Here is a 23541-nt window from a genome sequence, read left to right as displayed (position 1 = left end):
ACCAGAAGCCCCTAAAAGTGCTGCATCCCCATGCCCAAGAAGGGAGAAGAGGCCTTGTGCATCTCATTAAATACAGGTAGAAATTTATTAAGGGGGGAAAAAACCCACAGCTTCTAAAAAAAAGTATCAAAAAGAGAAAAATGAGGTGAAGTGTCTGTGGCTGGAGCAGCACCAGAGGGACAGAGCAGGGCTGAAAACTGGCACGTGGTGCAGGGAGGGATGCAGGGCGGGATGCAGGGCTCCTGGAGTCACCTGGAAAGCAGCTGTGGACAGAGGGAGCCGAGCTCCCAGCCCTTGAACACTCACCCCAGGACATCCCAGCTGGGGGATTCACACCTTCCCCGTTCAACAGCGCCGAGACCCACCAGCGCCAAAGCGACACACATGAGGGGAGACAGCCCAGCACAAGCCCAGGGCCAAACCAGCCCAGCAGCTACCCGGACCCCAGGAAGGACCTGCCTTCGTGCCGAGGCCGGTGGGAGGGAGGAGGAGGATGGTGGGGAGCAGCAGCCCGGGGCCAGGGGCAGCAGGGCCGGGCAGCCTTGGGCAGGGAAGCAGGAAGGCGACTGCCCCCGTCCTGTGCTTGTCCGTCTGTCCAGCACAGTTTGAGGTGGAGAGGGCTGCCTGGGTCTCTATGCTCTGAAAAAGGGAACGGGGTAACAGCAGGGACTCGAGGCAGAGTGAAGGTGGGAGCACCGATGGCTTCCCGAGGGGTCTGTGGGCTTCAGGAGCCGCCACACGCCCCCCAGAGTGTTTTTCTCCATGCCTGCCTCCCAGCACGGCACTACAAAGACTGTACATGATGCTTCTCTGCTTCCAAAAAGGGAATTTCACTGAAATAAGGGGGAAAGAAGTCCCCCTGCACCCAGTCCTGCCTCTCTATCCAGAGCGAAGCCCATGTGGGGAAGCACAAGCCTCCTTGCACAGCCTCGGGAGCATCAAATGCGAGAGCAGGACTGGAAAATGCGTTCGAAGCTCAGCTCTGAACACCTCGGAGCTGCGGCAGAGGCCCTGGGAAGCCCAAAGCGGGGGAAACCTCTGCCTAAGGAGCTGTGGATAAAAAAGAGTGCCCCTGCAAAAAAGGGGGTCGTGTTCACAGTATGAGCTGCAGCGCCCGGAGGCACCGAGGTGGGACGGGGCCCGGGCAGGCAGGGGCACAGGCAGGAGACCTCGGCAGCTTCAGCCCCAGGGCCAGGAGCCCAGCCCGGCCGCGGACGGACTGACATCCCGCTTCCCTCGGCCCCTTCCCCACGCAGGCAGCAGCCGAGGTCTGTCCCCAAACCATTTATGGCTTTTCAGCGCCAAGAGGCGGCCCCAAAGGGCTGCAAGGCAGGGTTGGCTCCAGCCCCGCTCCCCCCTGCATCCCCAGCGTTTAACAGGGGTGAGCCCAAACGCATCAGCCCCGAGGATGAAGCCATGCTTGGGATCTGCCCCATCCTGGAGCAGCCACCGTCTCCCGCGGGCTGGTAAAGACCCATCCCACCGAAAGCGTCACCGCCGGCGCCTCTCCCAGCCCCGTCCCCGCCGGTGGGATCAGTGCAGGACCTGCTCCAGCTCGTACTTCTCGCAGAACTTGCTGGTGAAGGGCAGGCAGGTGAGATACTCCACCCAGCGCCAGTTCACGGGGTAGACGTAGAGCCAGACCACCAGCGAGGCGAAAAGCCCCACGAAGACCAGCAGGGAGACGATGATCATGGCTCGCTTGCGGTACTTGTCCAGCGTGCCGAAGGTGATGTAGGGCAGGAAGGCGAAGGAGAGGAGGAGGCCGCTGAGGAAGCCGAAGAGGTGAGCGATGTTATCGATCCACGGCAAGAGGCCGCAGACAAAGAGGAAGAAGACGATGCCAGAGAGGTTGAGGAAGGCTTTCCAGGGTTTCTCCAGCACTTGCCAGCTCTGGAAGAGCTCCACGAAGAGGCAGGCCAGCAAGCCGAACTGGGACCCGGCGGGGCCCACCTGCGGGGATGGGGGAAGTCACGACGGGACCCTGCGGGCGTCTCCCCAGACGCGCCCCCACGTCCCCAGGGACTGTCTCCTCCCCTTGCAAAATGCATTTGGCACCTGCAACCCTCCGAGGGCTGCACTCCACCAGTGCAGGGCGCAGGGGTGGGAGCCGTGGCACGGGAGGAGGAGGAGGGGAGCACGCCGGCACCGTTTCGGCAGAGCCGGCGCTTTCGGTGACTCAGCAGCCAGGCAGCATCGCCCCCTCCCCGGCCACAGCCCCCCCGGCCCTGTCCTGACGCATCCCCGGGCGGATTAGGGCGCTCGGCGTGATCTCATTTAAAGCCTGGCAGGGTTTCGCTGCCAGCAGATTAGCCATCTGCCCGCCCGGGGACCCCGCACGCACACCGACACATGGCGACACGTGACCCACGCGGCATGTGCGAACCCCACACGTGGCAAAACCTGCCAGGGGCTGGGGGCTCTGTGCCGATGGCTGCAGCCCCCTCCCCAAACCTCCGCTGGGACAGGGAGGGGTGTCCTTTGGTCCCTGGGGAGCCGGCTGGGCGCGGGGTGATGTAGGCAGAGCCCCCCCAGCCCTCACCTCCGCCCTGTACGGCAGGAAGATGGCACTGGCCAGATTGCCCGTGATGCCGCTGAGGATGAAAATGATGGAGATGCGATGCCAGCCCGCCAGCTTCTCCAGGTCCCTCAGCACCGTCATCTGGAAAGTCACCGACACCAGGCAGTGGATGATGCTGGGGGGAGAGACCCTGCGTTAGGGACCCCTGCCCTGCGTTACAGACCCCTGCCCAGCCCTCCCACCCACTGCCCCGCGTTACAGACCCCTGCCCAGCCCTCCCACCCACTGCCCCGGGGCGCGAGACACCTTACAAAACACCCTCCACCGATGGCACGTGTCTCTGGAGTCTGGGGGTGTCCTCCCCTCTTCTCTCCCAGCCCATCGGGGATCACAGACCACCCCAACGGATACTCCGGTCCCAAGTCACCCCCATCATCCCCTGGGGGTGCGGGGCCGCGGCTCACCCGGCGTGCAGGAACAGGGACAGCCACAGGCGGTAGAACTGGTCGGGGACCTCCGGGTTGAGGAAGGGCAGGAGGCCGCAGACCTCGTCCAGGCAGTGCACCTGCGAAGGCAGGCGGGGCTGGGGGTGGCGGGGGCTCGGCCCACGCCCCAGAGCCCCAGGGAGCAACGGGTGGGTCGCAGGGACATGCGGCTGACGAAGCCGCGTGTCAGCGGGGGGGACCCTGGGTGGTGCGGGGCACCGGCGCTGCCCAGGTGCTGCGGGAGGAGCAACCGAGCATCGCCAGCACCCCAGGAGATGCGGAAGGGCCGTTCTGCCCGGGACGCGCCTTTCCCAAGGGCACCGGTGCTGCCTGGGTGAGGCTGGCTCGAGTCCCATGTCTCCTCCTGTCCCACACCAGCAAGACGGGCATGCAGCGGCAGCAGGAGTCCAGCCGATAGCCGGGCAAGTCCCTGCACTTTGCATTTCTGCTCACACCCATCACAACCACGTCCCAGGGTGCCATAAAACCCTTTGGCATCAGCACAGCAACGCGTGCCCCGGCTGCTCCCATCGCATCCCACGTCCCCGGCCCCGCTCACCTGCGAGCAGAGCGTTGCCTCCTCGTGGAAGTAGCCGTGCATGAACTCGCAGTACTCCCGCGTCGTGATCTCGCAGCTGGGCAGAGGGCAGGCAGCGGGCTCGCTCGGGGCACGGCTCACTCCCCGTTCCCCCAAGCATCCCCTTCTGCTCCTGGCAGCCGGTCCTGCCGCCACCATGCTTCCCCCCCACCCCGAGGCTCCATAACCTCCCTGTCCCCCCGGCAGCGGGGCAGAGCGGGGAGCCGAGCCCGGGCCGGGCGCCCCCGTCGCCGCGACCCACCTGCCCTTGGTGCCGATGCAGCAGGGCCTGCCCTTGATCTGGCAGTCCATGTGGGCGAAGCCCGTGTGGTTGGTTTTGGTCTCGTAGGTGCAGATCTACAAGGAGGAGGGAGAGGAGCCAAGGTCAGGGTCCGGCCCCCGGCTCTCCCCACAGCCCCCGTGCCTGGCTTGTCGCCCGCCACGCCTCCCATGGAGGCTGCCACCACGGTGCCACCGGGCTCTTACCGGCCACTTGGTGATGTCGTCCGGCCACACGTGGGGTGGGTTGGATGCCGGCTCCTCGCACGTCCTGGCAGGAGGAGGTGGGGGGGGGTCAGGACGGGTCCCCCCCACAATATCCCTCCCTGCAGTAGCCCCCATCGGGCACAGACAGCCCCGGGACCTGCCCCTTCCCCTGGCTTGGGAAGGATCCTGCACATTGGTGTCCCACAGCACCCCACAGCAGCACCTTCCGCGGGTGAGCCCCACGGCACTCGCCTCTGTCGGACAGCCCCATCCACGGCCCCTCGCAGCATCACCCGCGCCGGCGGAGCGGGGCAGGCAGGGGCTGGCGCAAGACAACGTCACCACCCAGTGCTGCCTACGTTTAGGACAGGCCCCACCCCAGTTTCCCCACCGATTCCCTCTGCCTTATCACTCTCCTATGGTGTCTAAGAGCCCCCCAGCCCCTTGGGCAAGAGGATTCAAGGCATCCAAGCTGGAAACGCAGCCCCAGGCAGCACCTCCGCCCCACCGTGCCCGCATGCAGCCGGGTGACCGCAGCGCCTGTCCCCAGCTGTCACTCTTACCTGGGGTCCTGGTGACACACAGCCCCCGACGTCCGCTTCTCGCCCGAGCCCATGGCTGGCGCGTTGCTGCCCGGCCACTTGATGAACGTCGCCAGCGTCTCCTGGGGAGGATGAAGAGACTGAGGATGCAGCAGCAAATGCACCGCTCTGACCCCACGCGCATCCTGCCCCGGGGCTGTGCAGACCCCCCCTTTTCCCCAGGGATCCCCAGCACTTCCCGGTGCCCGCGGCGGTGGTGGCACGCACCGAACAGTCCTGCGGCAGGGTCTGGATGCAGCCTGAGTTGTCGTTCTGGACGCAGCAGCCGGAGCCACGCTCCCGGTCCCGCTCGCGCTGGATGAGCCGCTCCACCTGACGATCCTTCCGGATGCAGGGGGAGAACTTGGCTCCCAGGTGGATGAGGTCGATCTGGGAGGAGATGCCAGTCCGGGGGATGCTCCATGGCCCCCCTGTGCCTCCCCTCCCTCCAGCTGCCCCCAGGGAGAGCCCAGCAGGGGCAGGGGCTCCCCACAGGCGATAGCCCTGGGTCTCCATTACCCCTGTTGGAGGAAGGTGGGTGCGAAGGGGATGGGGTCTCTTCTGACCATCCCACTGCGATGCCGCAGCTCTGGGAAGCGCTGCTGACCCCCCGGGACGGGGCAGCAGGTCCCAGAGGGATGAGGGCACTGAGGGCCCGGGGCAGCAGGCTGGCACGAGGGTTCGAGCTCTCCCCCCAGGGAGAGGAGCACCCCAGGGACCCCCTGGGCTCAGGGCAGGGGGAGCGGAGGCTGGCAGGCAGTGGTCCAGCAGAGCCCTTACCGAGCTGGGCCCGATCCAGAAGTTTTCCTGCTGGATGTACTTGACGCTCTCGTAGACGCCCTTGTTCCTCAGCACCTGCCGAGCCAGGCCAGGGTCAGCCCCGCTGAGGGGGCCGGTGGTGTGGGGCGCAGCCCCCTCTCCCTCCGCTCGCGGGGGGCTGAGCGGCCCCCTTCATCCGAGGGAAGGGCTGCTGGGTCCCACCAGCAACGTGGGAGGGAGAGCAGCTCTGCCGCCAGCACGCATGCTGCTGCAACACGCCGCTGCTCGGCCAGCACGCGCGGACCCCCTGCCGCGGCTAGTTAACGGAGCCTCCCAAACAGCAGGAACCAGCAGCATCCCAAGATGCTCCCAGCCCTAGCAGGGAGCACGACAGCGGTCACGGTCCCCCCAGGAAGATGGACGCCTGCTCTTCTCTCCAGCTTGGGTGCTGGGGGAGCAGCGCAGCCGGCTGCAGGTTCCCAGGATTAACCCCCGAGGGAGGATCGCCCCTCCGCGGTGTCGAAGGCACTCCCCAGACACCAGCCTTGCTTTCCTCGGCAGCTAGCTGGTTGCCATTTCAGAACCAGACACGTCACCGCAGAACTGGGAGGGGACGGCCCTGGCCAGTAGCTCTTAAACTTACTAACTCTGTCGTCACGTGCTGGGTGAAGCCGATGGGGGCGATGCCGTAGGTGCCGATGACCAGCAAGGTGATGAGGATGTGGACAAAGGTGATCCAGTACGTGAAATACGGCCTGCAGAGGAAAGGACCCAAAATTTGAGCAGCTCAGGGATGGCTGGGCAAAGGGACGCTGCAGTCCCCCAAGCCCCGATTCCCAAGCATTGAGGGGGACACACATCCAAGAAGCCCCGTGCCCATCCCCGTCCCATCAGTCCCCCCTCACCGGTGGCTGTCGGTGATCTCCAGCTGTGACTGCACGATGCTGCTCAGGCTGCGGCGGTAGGTCCTGTTCAGCCACTTCCCCACCACCCCCAGCCCGTAGTAGCGTTTCTTGCGGTCGAAGGCGAAGTGCTTCACTTTGGACGCAATGCGCCTGCCTCGCCGGGGAGCCGGGCCGGCGCTGGTGGAGGCCGAAGTGAGGCGGACACCCTCCCGCCTGCAGAGAGGGGAGAAGCCCATCACAGCTGCCGAAAGGGGCCAGCTGAGAAATCCCCCATGTGCAACCCCATGGCTGCAACCCAGAGCTGGGGAAGGCCGGGGGGTGCCTGGGATGAGGGCTAGGAGCACCTTCTTGGCTTTGTCCTCCTAGGAGCACACCAAAAGTGCCCAGTGCCCCATGGCAGGGATGGCTGGGGACACCGTCCTGACTGCGGCAGGGGACCTGGGCACCCAGCACCCGCTGAGAGCTGGTACTCACGGGGTGGGCTGCTCCGCCTCGGGGGATGCCCTGGCATCCTCCCCCACCGGGTGCATGCGTAAGTACGTGGCCGATAGAGGCGGCGACTCAAAGACGTCATCGGGCATGGAGTACGTCTCGTCGTGCATGTCCATCTGGAAGGAGGATAGAGACGTGTTCTTGGATGCGTGCAATGGGCGAGAAGCCTCCCCCTGCATGAGCATGCCCATCACCAGGCCAGCCTGGCTCCCCCTGGCCCCGGAGCCCGGGGAGGGGGTGATCCCCATCGATATCCCATTAACTGCACGTCACAGGGTGTGAAACACCCACGATGGCAGCATCGCTCCCTGCCACGCCTAAGGAGCATCACCGAGGGCAGGGCTCCGCAGCGCCGGGCACACTGGCCACCGACGCCCTGCTCCCAGGCAGGGCGAAGCACCGGCACGGGGGTCCCCGTCAGAGCCCCGCTCCACGTCCAGCCCCCGCGCAGCGGCACCGGGACCCCTCCCCGCTCCGGCGGCCGGTGTGGAACGGCGCTTGCCTTACTGAAGAAGGATGAGTCCAGGGTATCGGCAGCATCCACCATGTCCTCGTCCATGAAGCTGGGGTACACAAAGCTCCTCTTGCTCCTCTGCTTGGGAGCCAGCGGCTCCAGGACAGAGCGTCCCTTTGGCAGGGGAAGCAAATCAGCGTAAGCAACCAGAAGTTTTTGCAGCACTGAGGGTTTCTCATAGCTTCCCTCCCCAAAGCCGAGTGGCAAGGATTAAATCCCAACTGGCCACCATGTCCCCCCGCGTGGGAAGGGCAGGCAGCAGGAGCCGGCAGCAGATGCTGCCTGTAGCTCCCCAGAGCCAGCGCTGGACCACGACCACGTTAGTCAGCACGAGAAGTGAACTCTGAATCCCCTTTGGTCTCAGTCCCACAAACCTGTCCCCAGGGCTTGCCCAGGGCTCCCCGGGGGCTAGAAAGCTGTTGGAGAAGCCTCCTGGCTCCTCAGCAGTGAAACCCAGAAGCTGCTTTTTTCTAGGGATGTCCAGTTTTCACCAAAACTTCTCTTTTTAAGCAGATCTCGGGTTAAAAACCACCAACCTCCCACCTCAAACCCACCCTGGAGAGACAGCGATCTCTGTGCAAAGCAAAAAGCCAAGAAGCAAAGATGATGGGTGAGGGACAGAGCTGAAATCCTGGTCAGGAAGAAGACAACACCCCCCAGGTCCCCAAAACCTACACGGAGAAGGGCCGCGGCCGCCTTGAAGCTCATGTGGGCGACGGACTCCCTCTTCCTGCGCGGCAGGCGGCCATAGCCGGAGCGGATGCTGTTGAAGGACGCCAAGGAGACGACGCCGGGGGTGAGCGGGGGCAGGACGTGGTGGGGCGTGTGGGGACGGTCGGTCTCTTCAGGATGGCGGAAGGGACGGCCCCTGGCCAGCGGGTCCACGATCTGGAGGAGGGAAGAGGTGTCGGTGCTGGGAGAGCAAGGCTGGGAGCTGGACCCCGCGCCCCGAGCTCTACCTTGGGCATCTTGGCGGGCTTGGGCGACTCGGTGCCTTGGAAGGAGGGCACCTCCTGGCTGGGCAGCTCCATGTCGCGGTAGGCAGGCTTCAGCTTGCCATATCTCATGCTGCAGTGCTGCAAGCTCTTGCGTTGCCACTGCTGCCGCTTCCCCTCCCAGTCGCTGCTGACACCAAACCACTGCGCCGTGCCCCTGCACACACGACGGGCGCGTTGTCACCCCGCCGGTCTCCCCAGCCCAGGCACCGCCATCCCACCCGGGCGTCCCCTCCGGCGGGTGATTGGGGCTGGGGTGCCTCAGCTCGGCCCGCAGCAGGGCGAGTTTTGACCTGGCTACAGGTGGGGGAAAGGGGAAGGGGTGCTGCAGAGGGGTCGCTGGCCTTTGGGTCTCTCTGGAGAGGTAACTCCATCAAGACTTGCACCTTGCACGGGACAGTGCATCAGCTCTGGGCTGCAGCAGACATCCAGCTCAAGGTGCTTTTGAAGGTCCTACATAAACGGGGCAGAGAAATTTTCCCAAGGTACAAAACAACCGTTTGAATTAATGCTAAACAATCCTGCCGCAGGATTATCCCCAAGCGGACACCAGCGAGACAAAGCAGAGCTGCATGAAACCCACCAAGGCGTTTCCTTCCAAGCCCCAACTCTCCATCCCCACATCCCAAGTCCTCTGCTGGTACCCACAGCCACAACACCGCAATGGGGACCAAGGGACCCCTCCGGTGACCCAGCTGCTGCCGGAGCCCGCCCTGCCCTCACGCCACCGCTCCCCGGCCCTCACCTGCGGATGCTCTGGGACAGGGAAGTCTGCCGGCGGAAGCTGGGCCGGTGCTCCGAGCCGTCGCATCCCTTCGTGCGGGGCTCCTGCAGGCTCTTGCTCTTTCGGTAGATGGGGACCTTGGAGGGCTGGAAGACAGAGCAGGCGTTAGGGACGGGGTGGCATGGGGGGTTCCGCAGGGATGGCAGCCCCCCCAAGTCCAGCGTGGAAAGGATGCAGCTCCCTGTCACTCACCTGCTTGCGGGTGCCATCCTCCTCCGCCTCCCGGGGAGGGATGACGATGGAGAGGTTGGGGGGCTTCTTGCTCTGCAGGCGGCTGCTGCTGGAGCGGCTGCCCCCGTTCTTGTCGCCGGCTGACATCTCAGGCCGGTGGTGGTCGGCAGGCTGGGAGGGTGCAAGGAGTCAGCAAGAGGGGAAGAAATATCCCCCCAGGAGCTCATGGAGCGGCTGGCTCCCAGCGGGAGATGGGGCCTCACCGGTAGGATCTCGCCAGCCTCAGCCCGCTGTGCCGCTGGCCGTGTTGCTAAGACCTCCCCACTACCAGCCCAGCTGCCGCTCCCCCAAAACCCACACCCTCTGCCCGGGTTTGGGTGGACGGGAGGACTTCCCTCACCCGCTCGCTCCCAGTCCCCCAGGACCACCAGCAGCACCCCTTCACCTGCTGGGAGCAGAGCAAGGGATGGCAGGAGTGACAGGGTCAGAGCAGCCCCATCACGCTGGCACGTGCCTGTGGACACCCGGGACTCACCCCGCCAGGATGCGCCTGACCAACTCGGCACACGTGTGGCAGACTCGGGGTGGTCCCTGCCGGCCCTGGCCAGGCCCATGGCACACAGCTGTGGCTCTCGGACATGGGGACACTGGCCCCCGCAGTTCTGCACAGCGAGGTAGCCGAGGGGTGATCGCAGGCGCTCCCGGGGGTTCTGCAAAGAGCTCACCTTGCCCGGGCAGGGCAGGGTGGGAAGCGAGGGGACGCGGCCAGGCAGGGGACACGCAAAGCCTGAAAATGCCAAATTCGCATCCCCCCCTGCACCACAGCCCCCACGTCGGGGACGGCTCTGGCCGCAGCGAGAGGGGCTGGGGCAGCCCGTGCCACCTCCGGCCACGGAGTCGGGACCCGCCACGCGTCGGGTGCCCCATGGGAGGCGAGATGCGGGACGTTCCCCTCTGGCACCTGAACGCACACACCAGGCTGGGAGACTGAATCCTCCCTGGCACCAAGTGCAAGGGGGGGGAAGCTTAATGGCCAAGAGGTGGTTAATTCCTCGAGCAATCCCCTCCCGAGGGTCCCTGCAGCCTGGCTCTACCGGGCAGGACCTCGCAGGAAAGGTAATCCCATCCGAGTGCAAGGGAATGAGTCCCAGATCCTATTAGGGACTACGGGGGTCTGGAAGGGAGGCACAGCCCCCATCTTCCTGTCCCAGTTGCCCAGGGGACTCGCACAGGTCTTATCAGCATTCCTCGTCCCCCCGGCACAGCCATGGCCACGGGGATGGTGCCACCTGCTGCGCTCACCCCGTGCACCAAGCCCCGCCGTGGGCCAGCCACAAGGACCTGCATCCCATGGGATCTGCTCCCAAGCGGAGACGGGAGCTGGCCCTCTCCACCCAAGGGGGACAGCAGAGTCCCCTGGGGGGACCGGGCATCCTGCTGGGGCTCCTCTGCTGCCACCCACCGCCACCAAGTTGGAGCTCAGAGTCCAACGGTGCCACTAGCTGCAAAATGCCCGCTCGACGCATGGGCCTGGCCCCCCTCTCTGCCCAGGACCCCAGTAACCAGCCCAGCCGTATGGCCTCGTACCCCGCTCTGCTCTCGTCGGGTAAGGGTGCTCAAGCAGTCAGCTGGGCGATCGAGAAGCCCCCCAGGTCTCCCTACCTCATAAGAGTGGCAGGGATCCCGCGCAGCGCGTCTCGATGGCAAACACCCGCCGCAGCCTTCCTCTTCCTCCTCTGTCCTTCATGCACAGGAGCCCCCGGGCACAGCCAGGCTCCTCCTGCCTCGCCTGGTGGGGAGAGAGCTGCGATGAAAAGCCACGCGAGGGAAAGCGGGCGAGGGCTGCAGGAGCATCCCGGGCGGAGGGAGAGCAGAGCTCAATGGCTCCCTGGGCCCTGGGGACAGGGCTGCCGGTGGCCGGACACCGGGGACACGGACCAGCCGCTGGCACGGGGCGGCAGAAGGAAAAAGAGCTGCCATTCGCAGCGATGCACCTTGCTCCATGGCAGGGGAACTGCATGGGGCAGGCAGGGAGTTTTCGCCCATCGCTGCCAGGCAAAGCTCTTGGGAAGCGAGACAGCCACGCAGAGCGGGCACGAACGCGAGTGCCTTGCCGAGGTATTTAATAGCTGCTAAGCTGGGAGAACGCCAGCCGGGCAGTCCAGCCCCAGCAAGCAAAACTTTCCATCCCGCTGGTGAGCTGGAGACGCTGTTTGTTTTCCTCCCAGGGCAGCTTGAGATGCCAGCTGCTCCGGAGAGCCAGGGATGGGAATGGGCTGGGGTCAGAGCAAGCCCTAGGACACCCTCATCCTCCTATAGCTCTGGGGAATGGCTCTTCGTGGTGGGAGCCAACACAGCCAAGAGCACAGAAACTGGAGCCAAACTGTGTCGTTCAGAGGCCCCGCTTTTACACCCCTATCCCAAAATCCCATCCCCAGTTGCCCCCATCACACCCCAGGCAGCCCTTGGCAAGGACCTCCGTGCTTCCCGGTGAAGCAGGTTTGCAGCGCATTTAAAATCCCGGTCCCGTTCCCCACCGGCTCCCCATGCAGCACGGGTGGAAGGACGGACCCGGCCCCCCCGAGCCGCAGGCGAGGTGACGCAGCTCCCGGGGGAGCTGGCACAGCCCGGCGGGCACCTGCCGTCCCGGTCACACAGCGTGGCTGGAGCAGCTTTCACGGCTCTGTGCATTAACGCAATATTTGGCATTGAGAGAGGGGGAGGAGGGGAGCAGCCCCCGAGGGCTGAAGTCCCCTTGGCCACGTGGGCTGGGGCAGCAGCTACCCCCCGAGCATGGATCCTGACCCACAAGAAGTTCTACCCCACGCCAGCCAGAGAAATCCCCCGGGAATGCTGCTGGGAAAGAGTTTTCTAGCTCCCCCAGTTTGTGCTGGCACCCAACCCCTCTGACGCTGGCACCGCTCTCGCCCAGCGCGCTCGGCGTGAGAACAGGCGAGCCAGCGCCTCCATCCAGAGCAAGCCCGCGATGAGCTCAGCCCGCTGGGTCCCCTTCGCCCTCCCGGCCCCAGGACGGAGGGCTACGCCACCGGGAGCATCGCCCTCTGCCTGGCGGCACCGGCAGCCCCATCGGCAGGGCACAGCCCGGCTGCCCCTCGGCGCTGGTGGCTGCGGGTCCCCAGGGAGCCTCAGGCGCTCGGGGTGGACACGGCGGCTCTGCCCTGGGGACAGGAAAGGGTAGTGAGAGGCGAGGTGCTGAGCTGGCACGGGGGAGCTGTGCAAACGCCCCGCTGCAGGGACACGGTGGCGACAGCAGCGGCGGGGTGACGGACACGGGACTCAGCACCCGTGAGCACGGTGTCACTTCAGGCTGGAAAAGATCTCCAAGGAATGAGAAAAACGCACTGGGGATGCTGCCATCGCCTGTGGGGGAGCGACAAACGGGCTGGGGGTGCAGGGGGTAACGTGATCTGATCGATGAGAAGAGATCCCCCACCATCACCATCTTCCCTCAAAGCTGTCGCATTCACCGAAGCTCGCCAAAGCCTGACATCCAGCAGCGAGGGATGCGGCCCTTGCCCCAGCAACAAGTGGGTGAAGCCCCCATCCCCTCCTAAGAGGGCAGGTGTGTGGGGGGCACTGGTGAGCAACTGGGACGAGGTTTAGTCTTTAACCAGGCGAGGCTGGCTCCCAGCCCCAGCCCCGGGGTGAATCATGACAGACGCTGACCCAAGGAAGCACGCCCAAGGAAGAAAGTGACGGAAAAAGTGATGTGGCTCGTACAAGACGTCACCATGGGACACGCCGGGATGCTCCGAGCAACGCAAAGGGACTGTCAGCACGGCCAAGCAGCGACCTGCAGAGCAGGGCTGGGGACAACCAAGCACAACCGTCATACGAGACACTGGAGACAGCCCTGCAGAGCAGCCCTGGTCGGAGCAGGGTGTACACAGCACACGGCGGGTGCAGGGAGGCCCAGAGAAGGATCGGGATTGCTCTCCCCGAGCTCACTGGTGTGGGGGGAGGCAGCATTACCGGCACTGGAAGAAAAGCGCATCAGGCTGGTGCCATTAAGCCGGGAGGAGAAAGCAGCTCTGAGGCACCCAAGGGTGTGGTGCCGGGAGCGGGACCCCCGCGAGCACTCATCACACCCATCACCCTGAGCACGACGAGCCCCTGCTCCTCCCTCTCCACCTCCGAAGGGGAGTGAGAAAGGGGTCAGCAATGCTGCGGATCCCCCAAACGCCCCCGCAGCCATCCCCGACGCTGGCACCCCACAGTCCATTAGGCAGAGCGCGCCGCTGCCGCGCGCTAACGGCTGCCCATAAATGATTCAGAAGCGCGTTAAAGACCTCTCTCAAGGCTGGAGCCTCGTTAAAAGGTGCTCCCGGTTATTAAGAGCCGCAGATAGGAAAGTCAATTGGTCCAATCGCTCCGAGCATCGAGCCCCCGGGGACTCACACCCGAGCAGGGGACCCCGAGCGGCCGCCCAGCTCCTTCCCCCCTTCTGCTCCCTTTCTGAAAGCTTTTTACCATTTCCCAGTCTCAAATTTCAGATCTGGGAGAAGCAGCCCAAGACAAACAGCTCTTGAAATGAAAAGACATTATTAAAAAAAAAAAAGGAAGAATACTTCTGGGGTGGGAAACTAAATATCTTAATATTTTTCTTTCTGCTCGGAAAGCCCAGACCCCCGTGCGCTCAGCCCCTCGTGGGCCCACTCAAATGGGGAGACCCGGAGAGTACCAACCCCGCAAGCCCAGGAGCAGCCAGGCTCTATCCGCTGCCTCCCTCCTTCCAACCTCCGCTTATTTTTTGTGCTTTGAGTATTTAGGCTTTTTTTTTTTTTTTAAAGGACAAAATACACTTTACGGCATCACTGCAGGAACCCTCCTGCTCCTAAGGGACTTCAGGTCCCTGCGTGGCCCCGTGCCCACGGCACAGAAGCCGCCCCCAGCCCACACACGGCCATTTCACACCCCGGCACCACGACATCAGGCCGATCGTTTTCCTCCCCCCACCACAGAGAAGGCAACTCCGTCCTTTCCCCACACGTGCCAACCCCGCCGCAACGGGACCAGTCAGCAAACCTGCAAGACGCAAGGTTTCGCTCCGAGTCTCGAGAGAGGACCGCTGCGTTTCAGGGCGTATTTTAAGCTGCCCCCTCCCTCTCCTGCATCGCTGAGCCATGCAGGCAGCACCGACACCTGCAGGAGCTTTAACCCTCATCTCCAGCACGGCTGCTGGGGCAGCAAGATGGGGTACGGATGCCCGACGGGTGGCGAGAGCCCAGCCACTCCCTGGGGCGCGCAGGCAGCCGACACGCACGTCATCCGCACTGCCATTAGGAAATCCTCTTCCATTTTCTGCGCCGAGCAGGACGTTGGGCAACCGCGGCGGGCTGGTTCAGCCCGGGCGAGCTCGGAGCGCGCGGCACGCCCTGGAAGGAAGCAAAGCTACCGGGGGAGATAGAGCGCGCCGGCCGGGGGGGCTGCGCTGGGTGCTGCTGATAAAGGCGCAGCGGGCAGAGCCCTGCCTGCCTGCGGGGAAAGGAAGCGAAGGCCAGGGAGGGCGCATGGCTGCGCGCATGGCTGCGTGCATGGCTGCACAAGGCAGCCACGGGCCAGGCTTCCCCGCTGCAAGGCCTGGATCGCCGGGAGCGTGCACGGTCTCCCTGGCTGTCCTGGGTGACACCGCCGGTACCTGCATGGAAAGGGAAGGATTTGCCCGCGGGATCGGGGAGCTGATGGTAAAAGCCACGCGGAGGATTTCCCGCGTCCCAGGCACGGCCCGTTTCCCACCCTTGTTAATTTTTACCAGCACAACGACACCCCGCCGCCCCGGCAGAGCGAGTGCCGGCACCTGAAGACTTCCCGACCCGCTGGGGTGGGTGGTGAGCCCCGGAGAGCCAGGGTCTCTCTGTGCCACTGCCAACCCACCCCACACCTCCCTGCTCCCCCTTCCCGGGGGACTCCGCACACCCTGACAGCAAAATAACCCCCAACAGGCAGCACTGCACAAACCCGCTCTGCTTCCCACGGTGGAGACACGCCGGCCGGGGCGGTGGGTGCTGCCGGCCCTTTCCCCGCGCTGGAGGCCCAGCCGAGCAGGGGATGTGCACGTGGAGGCTTTGAGTCACCCCAAACGGCTTCGGAAAGAGCAAAGGGTGAAAGTCTCCGCCGGCAGCGAGGGAAGCAAGGGTGGCTCCAGCAGTGAAAGCACGGAGGGATCGGCAGCTCCCCGGCAGCGCTGCAGGCAGGGCTGCAGCAGTCCAGACCCAAGGAAAGCTCTTTTCCAGCCACCGCACGGATTCCCCGGGCTACCAGGATTGATTTAACTTGATTTTATCTAATAGCTGCGTAATTTCAAAGAGCTACTCCAATTCCTTGTTAGTTTGGCTTAAACACAGGATGCATGGGCATGATGGTGCGAGTGCTCCTGCCCCGGCTGTGCCTTCTGGAAGGGGCTGAGGGGTCCCAGGTCCTTACTTCCCCGAGGCAAGGGGCGGGCAGCCTGCCTGCAGGCCATCTGCCTGCGATCTGCCTGTGATCCCCACACCGCAGGTCGTTACCGAGTTCATTCTCACTTCCCTCTTTGAAGGAAAATTCTTGGTGTGAAAGGACGATGGGGGGACAGGACACATTTCTTCCTCCTGTTCTTCTGCAAAACACTCATTTTGACAGCAACTCATGGCACGAGGGCTCAGGCCGGACTTGCAGACTTCCTCAATCCTCCACCGCCCAGTTCGGAGTGCACCGAGCCACCCGGAGCCGCACTGGGCTGGGAGAAGCACCCCATATTTGCAGAGGGTTCCCTCGCCGTGAGCTCTGAGCACCCCTGCGCCATGTGGGATGCAGCAGCGGGAGGTGGTGCTCAGCCCTGCGCACAAATTCAGTCATTCCGGGCTCGAGGGGAGCCCTGGGCTGGTGGCAGGACGATCCCCCTTGCCAAAAGCTTCCTATCTCGGGGAACAGGCTCCTTATCTCAATGCAGCCGTTTCAAGGCTTGTACAACGTGGCTGCTCGCCCCGCCAGTCCCCGGGAAAAGGGAGAGTCCCAGGTGGACGCCAGCAGCCTCCTTTGATCCCCCTCTGGAGCCAGCAGCTCCCCGAGAGGGACAAGGACCTCACAGCGCCCGGCCATGGGGACGTCCCTGTGTGCCACAGATGAAGGTGGCATCTCTGCTGGCAGTGGGCCAGAGGCTGCCCCTTGGGCACCCCATTTCACTGCCCTCCAGCCACCCCTACACAGGGGCCATGCCCCTGGGGGCAGTAAAACCTCGGTGCTCCCCTGGCCCCGGTGCAACCCGGGGAGGCTGCTCCCTGCCCACCCTTCCCTCCTCCCAAGCACCAGCAGCCAAACATGGGCCACTCCTCGGCCTCATTCCCTTCGCTCCTGGTTGCCACGAGGCCAGAAGCACCCAGGTCCACATGCCACAGAGGAAAGCCCGACCAGGAACAGTTCATCCCCATCCAACACAGGGCAAGCCTGGCATGAGGGGTCCTACACTCACCGGAGCCTATGGAAAGCGTGTGATGCTCTCCCTCCACCGCAGCATGGCCGTGGACCTGTGCCAGCAATGCACTTTGCAGTCTCTTGGCTACCAAGAGCTGGTGGAGGGGTCTCCCCCACCATCCTCATCCTCCCCCTGCCCACTGTCCCACCCTAGGGATGCTGCACTGGCAGGGAAGCCGCGCAGCTCACTACAGGAGCTGGAGATGCTGATTTTGAAGGAGCGTCTCCATGCCTTCCCCAGGAGCGCTCGGACTGGGTTAAGCCACCACGTGCATGAGCCAACTTGGCCCCGGTTACGGCATCACCCATGGAAAAGCCCTGTGCCAACAGCACAGTGCTGGTGCCGGCAAGGCTCTCAGGCTGCTGAGGAGCCAGGGAAAAGGGCAGGACATGCCAACACCGAGAGTCGGGGATTCGCCCCGGCTGCCCGTGAGCATGGCGTACAGCCTTCGGGCTCACACGTAACGGGAGGTCACTCCCAGCCCTGCCCTGGCGTTCCTGCAGGCCGGCGAATTACAGGGATAACCACGTCAAATCCCCGGCACAAGCTGCCGCGTGACGCACGGGGAGCGAAGGCAGCCCCGTCAGGCCAGCGGCAGCCCCGTGGCACAGCAGGGGGGCACCGGCACGTTGGGCAACTCAGGGAGCACCAGGCGCATCTCCCCTGCTCAGAGCGGGTCTGTCAGACCAGATAAATACCTCAGGAATTATTATTTTTAAACAAAAGGCCAATAAAAAAAACCCAACAAAAAACCCCACGGACTGCTGGAAGGAGGGGACCATCACCCTGGGAGCTGCAGCACCCCAAAAAGGCACCTGCAGATGGGAGGGATGGCCCTGCGGGACAGCCGGGCACGTGGCAGCCCCCGGGATGGGAGCAGAGGGCAGGAGCATCCCACCGAGGAGCGACCGGCCGCGCGCCGCCCGGCCGAGCGGGTCACCGCAGGGCTGGACATCCAGGGCAGAGACCGCGGCCGTCCTGCACTGCCCGATTTCTCCCCCCAACCCCATGCTAGCAGCCTGGGAAAAGGCAGAGGAGCATCACTGGGGCTGCCCTGCTCCCTCCCCTTGCAGGCACCGGTGACTCCCACGGGGCAGCAGAGCCCCCGGTGCCCCGTGCCCGGCCGCAGCCCTCGGCACCACAGGCGTCAAGCGAGTTGATTTGCACCCACGCTCCCCCGCCTGGGGGTACGACCACAGCAGCGAGTCCTGCACCGGTGGCTGCTCAAACTCGCCTCGAGGCGATACGCTGCGGGTTTCGCAGGAGGCCTTCACGCTTTCAGACTCATTTGTGGCATTTCACAGGTGGGGTAACTGAGGCACCACATTACAATAAGACTCCCTGCCTTCCCACCCCCCCCGGCAGCCAGGGAGCTGGTCCCTTCCCCAGGCAGCTTGCAAGGATTTCAATGAAGTCCTTACAATTCCCTCAGTTTTAAATTCCTGGAGGACAAAGGAGGAGCAGGGAAGCCCTCACGTGCAAAACCCATAAATGCTTGATTGCCACAAGGGTGCAGGCTGCTCCCCCGCCCTCCCAAGACAGTTATTGGGGGGCTGCCCCTGCCCCCACCGAGCTAACGCGACCTGCGCCTCATGACGCCAGCCCTCGGGGTGCAGGTCCCCAAGGACGAGGGGGGCACAGGGGTCCTGCACAGTGGCCAAGCAGAGGGCAGGGCTGGTCTCAGGGCCACCCGGCACGTGGGCCTTCCCAGGGCATCCTCCCCAGGTCCGTTCCCCACCCCAAAAGCCTCGTTAAGATTAAGTAAGGGATTAAGTAAGAAAAAGCGTACCAGCGCTAAGGGTCTCCTCCACACTTGCAAGCACGCACAACCTTCAGTGCTCATTCGGAGGTCGGGAAGCGACCACTGCACGCTCCCAAACAACCGCAACTCCTGGATCCTCATAATTAAAAGGGACCGTGCCCATCCCCGCCGGGGGCTCGTCGCGTTACCAGACACCTCCTGGCCCGGCAGGACAGTGGGGACCAGTGGTCATTAGATAAAAAGCTCTTCAAGAGGCAAAGAGTTTATGATCCCATCACTTGAGGGCTCATAAATTTAAGTAGCTAGTTTTCAGCCGTCACTAATTGATTCCTTTGGTGCAGAGCTCCTGCCAGCCAAGCCCTCCCTCGCTCCTCCAGGCTCAGGTCCCTGCAGGGCTCCCAGTGCCCGTGGGAAACATGGAAAAGTCTCGGGAGCCCCGTGCCAGCCTGGGCAGCTCCCGCACGGCGGGCAAGGGATAGCGGGAGAAGGACGAGCCCACTCCTCGCAGAGCACGGCACGCTGCCACGGATGCTTTAGGACGTGCGACCAGGGGTCCCACCGCCAGCCCCCACAACCCCCCCGCCGGTTCTCCGTCACCCATCCCCGCTTTCCTTGGCAACGAGCGCTGTTTTGACCCCAAGCTCATCCTGAGGGTTGTTTTCGGACCGAGACCAGCAGCCCAAGGGAAGGAATAAGGATTTATTTGGGGGTTCCTTCAGGTTCACTGTAAGAGTTAAACAGGAGCAGTACCAAAGGCAAAAAGATCTGTAACCAGAAGAGCCACGTGCTCGTCTTTCAGGCCAGTGCAGCCAAACAACGCAAACACCGCCTGAATTCCCCAGCTCCCCCAGCGCATCCCAAGGGATGTAGCTCCCCCGAGGAGAGGCGACCCAGCCAGCCCCCTCCCCACCAGATTCACACCCCCGCGCTCCGCATCCCCAGCCTCTGAGCTCCCAGCACCCACCGGCATCTATTGTTCCTCCCGCCGGCATCCACGGACACGCTCCGGCAGCACCGCTCTCCCGGCATGCACGAAATGCACCAAGTGCTCGCACATGCATCCGAGGGCGACACCAGGGTCGTCCCTGTCTTGCCGAATTTGTACCAGGGCAGCTGTTTGGGTGTCAAAGCCCACTCCCGCCGCTGTGGTTTACCCTTTCTCACCCCGGGGCTTGCAGCACCTCCGGGTGCAGTTTCCAGCGCAGCTGCAGTGGTGCCAAAGAAACCCCCAACTGGGGGAAGCGGGGAGGCCACCGAGGCTCGCTTCGGTCACCAGCAAACAGGAGCAGAACAGGCAGAAGCCCCCCCCAAATAAGCAAACAGCAATAGGTGTTGATCGCCCCACTAACTGCGGAGGGGCTGAGAAGGGCAGAGCCCAGGCACAGCAGCGGGGGAGCCCAGGAGGCCGCTCGCGAAGGCGGCCGCGGTGCAGAGCCCGCGGCACCTGGGGCAGAGCAGGCAGAGGCGGCCCTGGTTTCTCCAGGGCCTGGCTGCAGCTGAACCCTCCAGCTCATTTCGGAGGTGGGATGTTTTCAAGCTGTGGGAGGTTTTCCACTTGGAAAACAGGCAGGAGCCAAAGGACGCTCATTCAGAGGGCACGATGGATGAGCTGAGCCGGGCGGCATTTCCCTGCTCAGGACAGCCATGGGACAGCGGTGGGCTGTGCTCCCAAACCCTCCAGGCGGGCCGACGTGCTGCAAGCCCGGGGCAGCGGGGACACGGTGAGCTCACCCTGGAAATCCCCAGGAGCGACCACCCAGAACCCGGGCACGCGCAGGCAGGCGAACGTCCCGGCTCCCCGCAGCGGGAAGGATGACGCCGGGCCGGGGAAGAGGGCAGACGCTTCCTCTTGCCACGCAGACCCAGCAGCGACAACGTGGCCTTGCAGGTCCCCTTCCCCCTGCAGAGCGCGGTCACGGGGAGCCGAGAGCTGAGCGAGAGCTGCGGGGTCTCGAGGGGGAGAAGCAGAGCCCTTGGCCCGCTGTGGGCACTGCAACCCGGCTGCGGGCAAGCCTGGGGGGCCGGCTTCTGCCCGGTCCTGCTGGCCTGGCAGCAAGGCAGGACCAGGGTAATGCCCAGCCTCACCCCTCTGCCCCAAAACCGCTGCAGGCCAACAGCAAAAAAACCCAACTGGCTAAAACATCCAGACCCGGCATCCCGCTGCTGCCTGCGGGATGCACATAGGGATGCAGGATGACCGGAGCCTTCCGATCCCGACAGGTTTTGTTTGTTGGCAAAGGGCTGGCGGCAGCACTCGCCACTTCAGGCAGCACGTGCGAGCCCGGCAGAGCCTGTAAACCAAACCTCGGCCCAGCAACACCAGCAAAGCCCCGGCACCGGCGGGCGGGAGGGGAGGACGATGCTCGGGGGCAGAGCAGGAGCGGGCAGGGGCCCGGGCACCCTCGCCTGCGGCTTCCAGGCCACTGCCACTTCCGAAGGGCGCTGCCAGCCCTGCTCGCCTGGGAAGGGGAAAACCCACAAAACAAAAACAAAACCGCAAGCCCGCTTGTTTATCGGGCCATCGGCTCCAGAAAGTAGGTTAGGGCTTTCCTCCGGAGCCCGGGCAGGGGAGCCGGCAGCGGGCAGGGCAGCGGGCAGGGCCCCCCCTCGCCCCGCGGTTTCCCCTCCGCCCGGGGCGCACGGCCGGGTCGCCCCGCCGGGACACGCACCCGCTTCCCCCCGTGATGAAGAGGAGGAGGAAGAGGAGGAAGAGGAGGGTCCGTGCCCCCCGTCCGTCCGGGCTGCCGGCCCCGGCGGCGCCGGGGAGGGCGCGGGGCACGGCCGCAGCCCGGGCAGGGGGATCCGCGCCGCCCCGTCCCCGGCAAAGGGCCGCCGGGGGCGGGGGCAGGCGCCCACCGCGGCGGGGCCGGTACCCCGGGCCGGGCGGAGCGGGGCGGCCGCGGGGCGGAGGAGGAAGCTGGCGGGACGCGGCCGGTCACAAAGCACCAGCAAACCGGGCGGCCGCGAAGCGGCGCGGAGGCACCGGGACCCCTCGCCCCGCTCCCACCCCCGGCCCCGCTCACCTCGGCGCGGCCGCGGCTCCGCTCCCGCTCCCGCCGGTACCGGCCGCGCTCGCCGCCGCCGCCGCCGCCTCCACCTGGGCCGGGCGGGGCCGGGGGGCGGGGCCGGGGCGGGGCCTCTTCTGGGGCGGGGCCTCCGCCCCGGCCCCGCCCCGCAGAGCGCCCGCCCACGGCGTCACGCGTGGGCGCTGCCGCGGGTCCCCGCCCCCCCCGGTCCCGGGCCGCCCACGGCGGGGGCTGAGCCCCGGCGGCCTCCGCGGCGCTGCCGGGCCAGGCTCTGTTAGGACCGGTCACCATTAGAACTGGCCACTATCAGGACTAGTCACTATTAGAACCGGGTTCTGTTAGGACCGGGCACGATCAGGAGTGGGCACTATTAGGACCATCCACTATTAGGATCATGCTCTGTTAGGACCGGTCACTATCAGGACTGGGCACTATCAGGACTGGTCACCATTAGGACTGGCCACCATTAGGACTGGTCACTATTAGAACTGGCCACTATCAGGACTGGTCACTATCCGGACTAGTCACTATTAGGACCAGGCTCTGTTAGGACCAGTCACGATCAGGACTGGGCACTATTAGGACCGGTCACTATTAGGACTGGTTGCTATTAGGACCAGCTACTGTTAGGACCGGGCACTGTTAGGACCAGGCCCTATCAGGACCCCAGGGCATGGCCCCCCGACCCCACTTCCAAGCAGCGGGGACCCCAGCGTGCCGGGCAGCGTGGCGGGCAGGGCGCGGGCTGGCGCAGCCCCAGGGGCACCGTGGGCCCAGGCACGGCCCAGGCGGGCCGGGTCCAGGTGCCGCGTGGCGAGGCCGGGGCAGCGGGCAGTGGCCACAGGGCCGGTCGCAGCGGTGACTTGCCCGGAGCCCGGCAGAGCCGAGCCCCTGGGGAACTGCCCCTGCTCCCATTGCCCTTGCCACTGGGTCGCTCTTCCACAACAGCCTCGCATTCAGCCTCCTCCCATCCCTACGGAGGAGACCGGGTGCCGGCAGGATTTGGGGGGCTGAGGAGAGACCTTTGTAGAAGGGGTTTGGCATGGCTGCGTTGCTGAGGCTTTTATATGGGAACATACGCCCCGGTTTGTGCCACCAAATAAATTCCTGATTCAGGACTCGCTGCAGGTCTCAGGCGAGCACGGGCTGAATTTACAGCCAGGAGCAGGCAGGACCAGGAATTAACTTTGCCCCGCTATTCAAAACTGCATTTTTCCTTTATATTTATCTTACCCGCACAGGGACACTTCAAGCAAGCCCGCTGTGCCAAAACTGTCCCTGAGTGCTGCAGCTCGGGTCCAGCTTGGGGTCACTGATGCCTGGTAGGGCGTTGAGCTCGTGCTCGCAGCGGCCCTCCACCTTCCGCTTCCATGGCTTCTTGCTCAACAAATCTGCTCCCAGTTCCTGGTAGAAAAAAGGGTGGAAAAAGCTTTCGGTTCCTCCCAGCTCCTTTGAAGTTGTGTTTTGAAGCGGGTGGAGAAGGGGAGAGCCTGGCGGGTGCCGGGGTGGGTGGCTGGGCACAGACGCCCCGACGCGGGCTGTGCCGTGGGGCGGGTGGATGCTCCCTGCCCGTGACTCAGGGGTGAGGTGGGGGTGTCCCCAGCTGCAAGCTGGGGCAGGTGGCAAGCAGGGACCTGTGCCAAGATGCCAGGCACCGACTTCTCCCTGCGTCTGGGAGGGGACAGGTCAGCCTGTCTTTGGCTGGGACAAGCAAGGGCTGAGAAAACACGTCGCTGCCGTGGCCCTGCCTGCATCCCGCTCCCAGGCTTGGCCCTGTAGGATGCGTCCTGCTGTGGAGGAGCCGGGCAGAGCCCTGTGCGGGCTGGCGAGGCCCACGGAGGGAAAGAACGGAGGGTGACTGCCACCTGTGTAAACCGCAGAGCGTTGGGCAATAAGGAAGCGAAAGAAATGACCAAAAAACCCCCGAGGCAGCAACGTCAGGGCATTGCGTCAGCGCACCCAGGAGATGCTCTGCAGAGCACTTCCCTCTGCGGTGCAAACCGCCCCGCGGC

General features: G+C 64.6%; 1 protein-coding gene across 2 annotated transcripts; it reads right to left on the bottom strand.

The window, feature by feature from the left end:
- Positions 1–98: 98 nt before the first annotated feature.
- RHBDF2 (rhomboid 5 homolog 2) lies at positions 99–21595 on the bottom strand. 2 transcript variants are annotated; one of them, XM_082326921.1, is made up of 19 exons: positions 21527–21595; positions 10933–11059; positions 9292–9441; positions 9061–9185; positions 8280–8472; positions 7996–8208; positions 7309–7434; positions 6789–6922; positions 6315–6527; positions 6053–6164; positions 5431–5505; positions 4879–5040; positions 4633–4733; positions 4070–4133; positions 3846–3940; positions 3566–3641; positions 2986–3086; positions 2543–2696; positions 100–1953 (listed from the first exon to the last, which is right to left on the bottom strand). In XM_082326921.1, exons 3-19 carry the CDS (start codon positions 9415–9417, stop codon positions 1534–1536), a joined length of 2490 nt encoding a protein of 829 aa, XP_082183047.1. In that variant the 5' UTR covers positions 9418–9441; positions 10933–11059; positions 21527–21595; the 3' UTR covers positions 100–1533. The 2 variants fall into 2 exon arrangements, with proteins under 2 accessions (XP_082183048.1, XP_082183047.1); XM_082326922.1 differs by lacking the exon at positions 7309–7434 and having other exon boundaries at positions 99–1953.
- Between the last annotated feature and the right edge of the window lie 1946 nt (positions 21596–23541).

The sequence above is a fragment of the Platalea leucorodia genome (assembly GCF_965183815.1).
Source record: "Platalea leucorodia genome assembly, chromosome: 14".
Taxonomy (NCBI): domain Eukaryota; kingdom Metazoa; phylum Chordata; class Aves; order Pelecaniformes; family Threskiornithidae; genus Platalea; species Platalea leucorodia.
Note: the sequence above shows the minus strand (reverse complement) of the source record. Positions and strands in the feature narration are given on the sequence as shown.

Excerpts from the sequence above, each read along its gene's own strand:
- RHBDF2 (XM_082326921.1), bottom strand. The coding sequence starts at position 9,417 with ATGTCAGCCGGCGACAAGAACGGGGGCAGCCGCTCCAGCAGCAGCCGC. Across the intron at positions 4,734-4,878 it reads CCCTGCCGCAGGACTGTTCG|GAGACGCTGGCGACGTTCAT; the intron begins GTGCGTGCCACC and ends CATCCTCCCCAG. Across the intron at positions 4,134-4,632 it reads GTGTGTCACCAGGACCCCAG|GACGTGCGAGGAGCCGGCAT; the intron begins GTAAGAGTGACA and ends TCCTCCTGCCAG.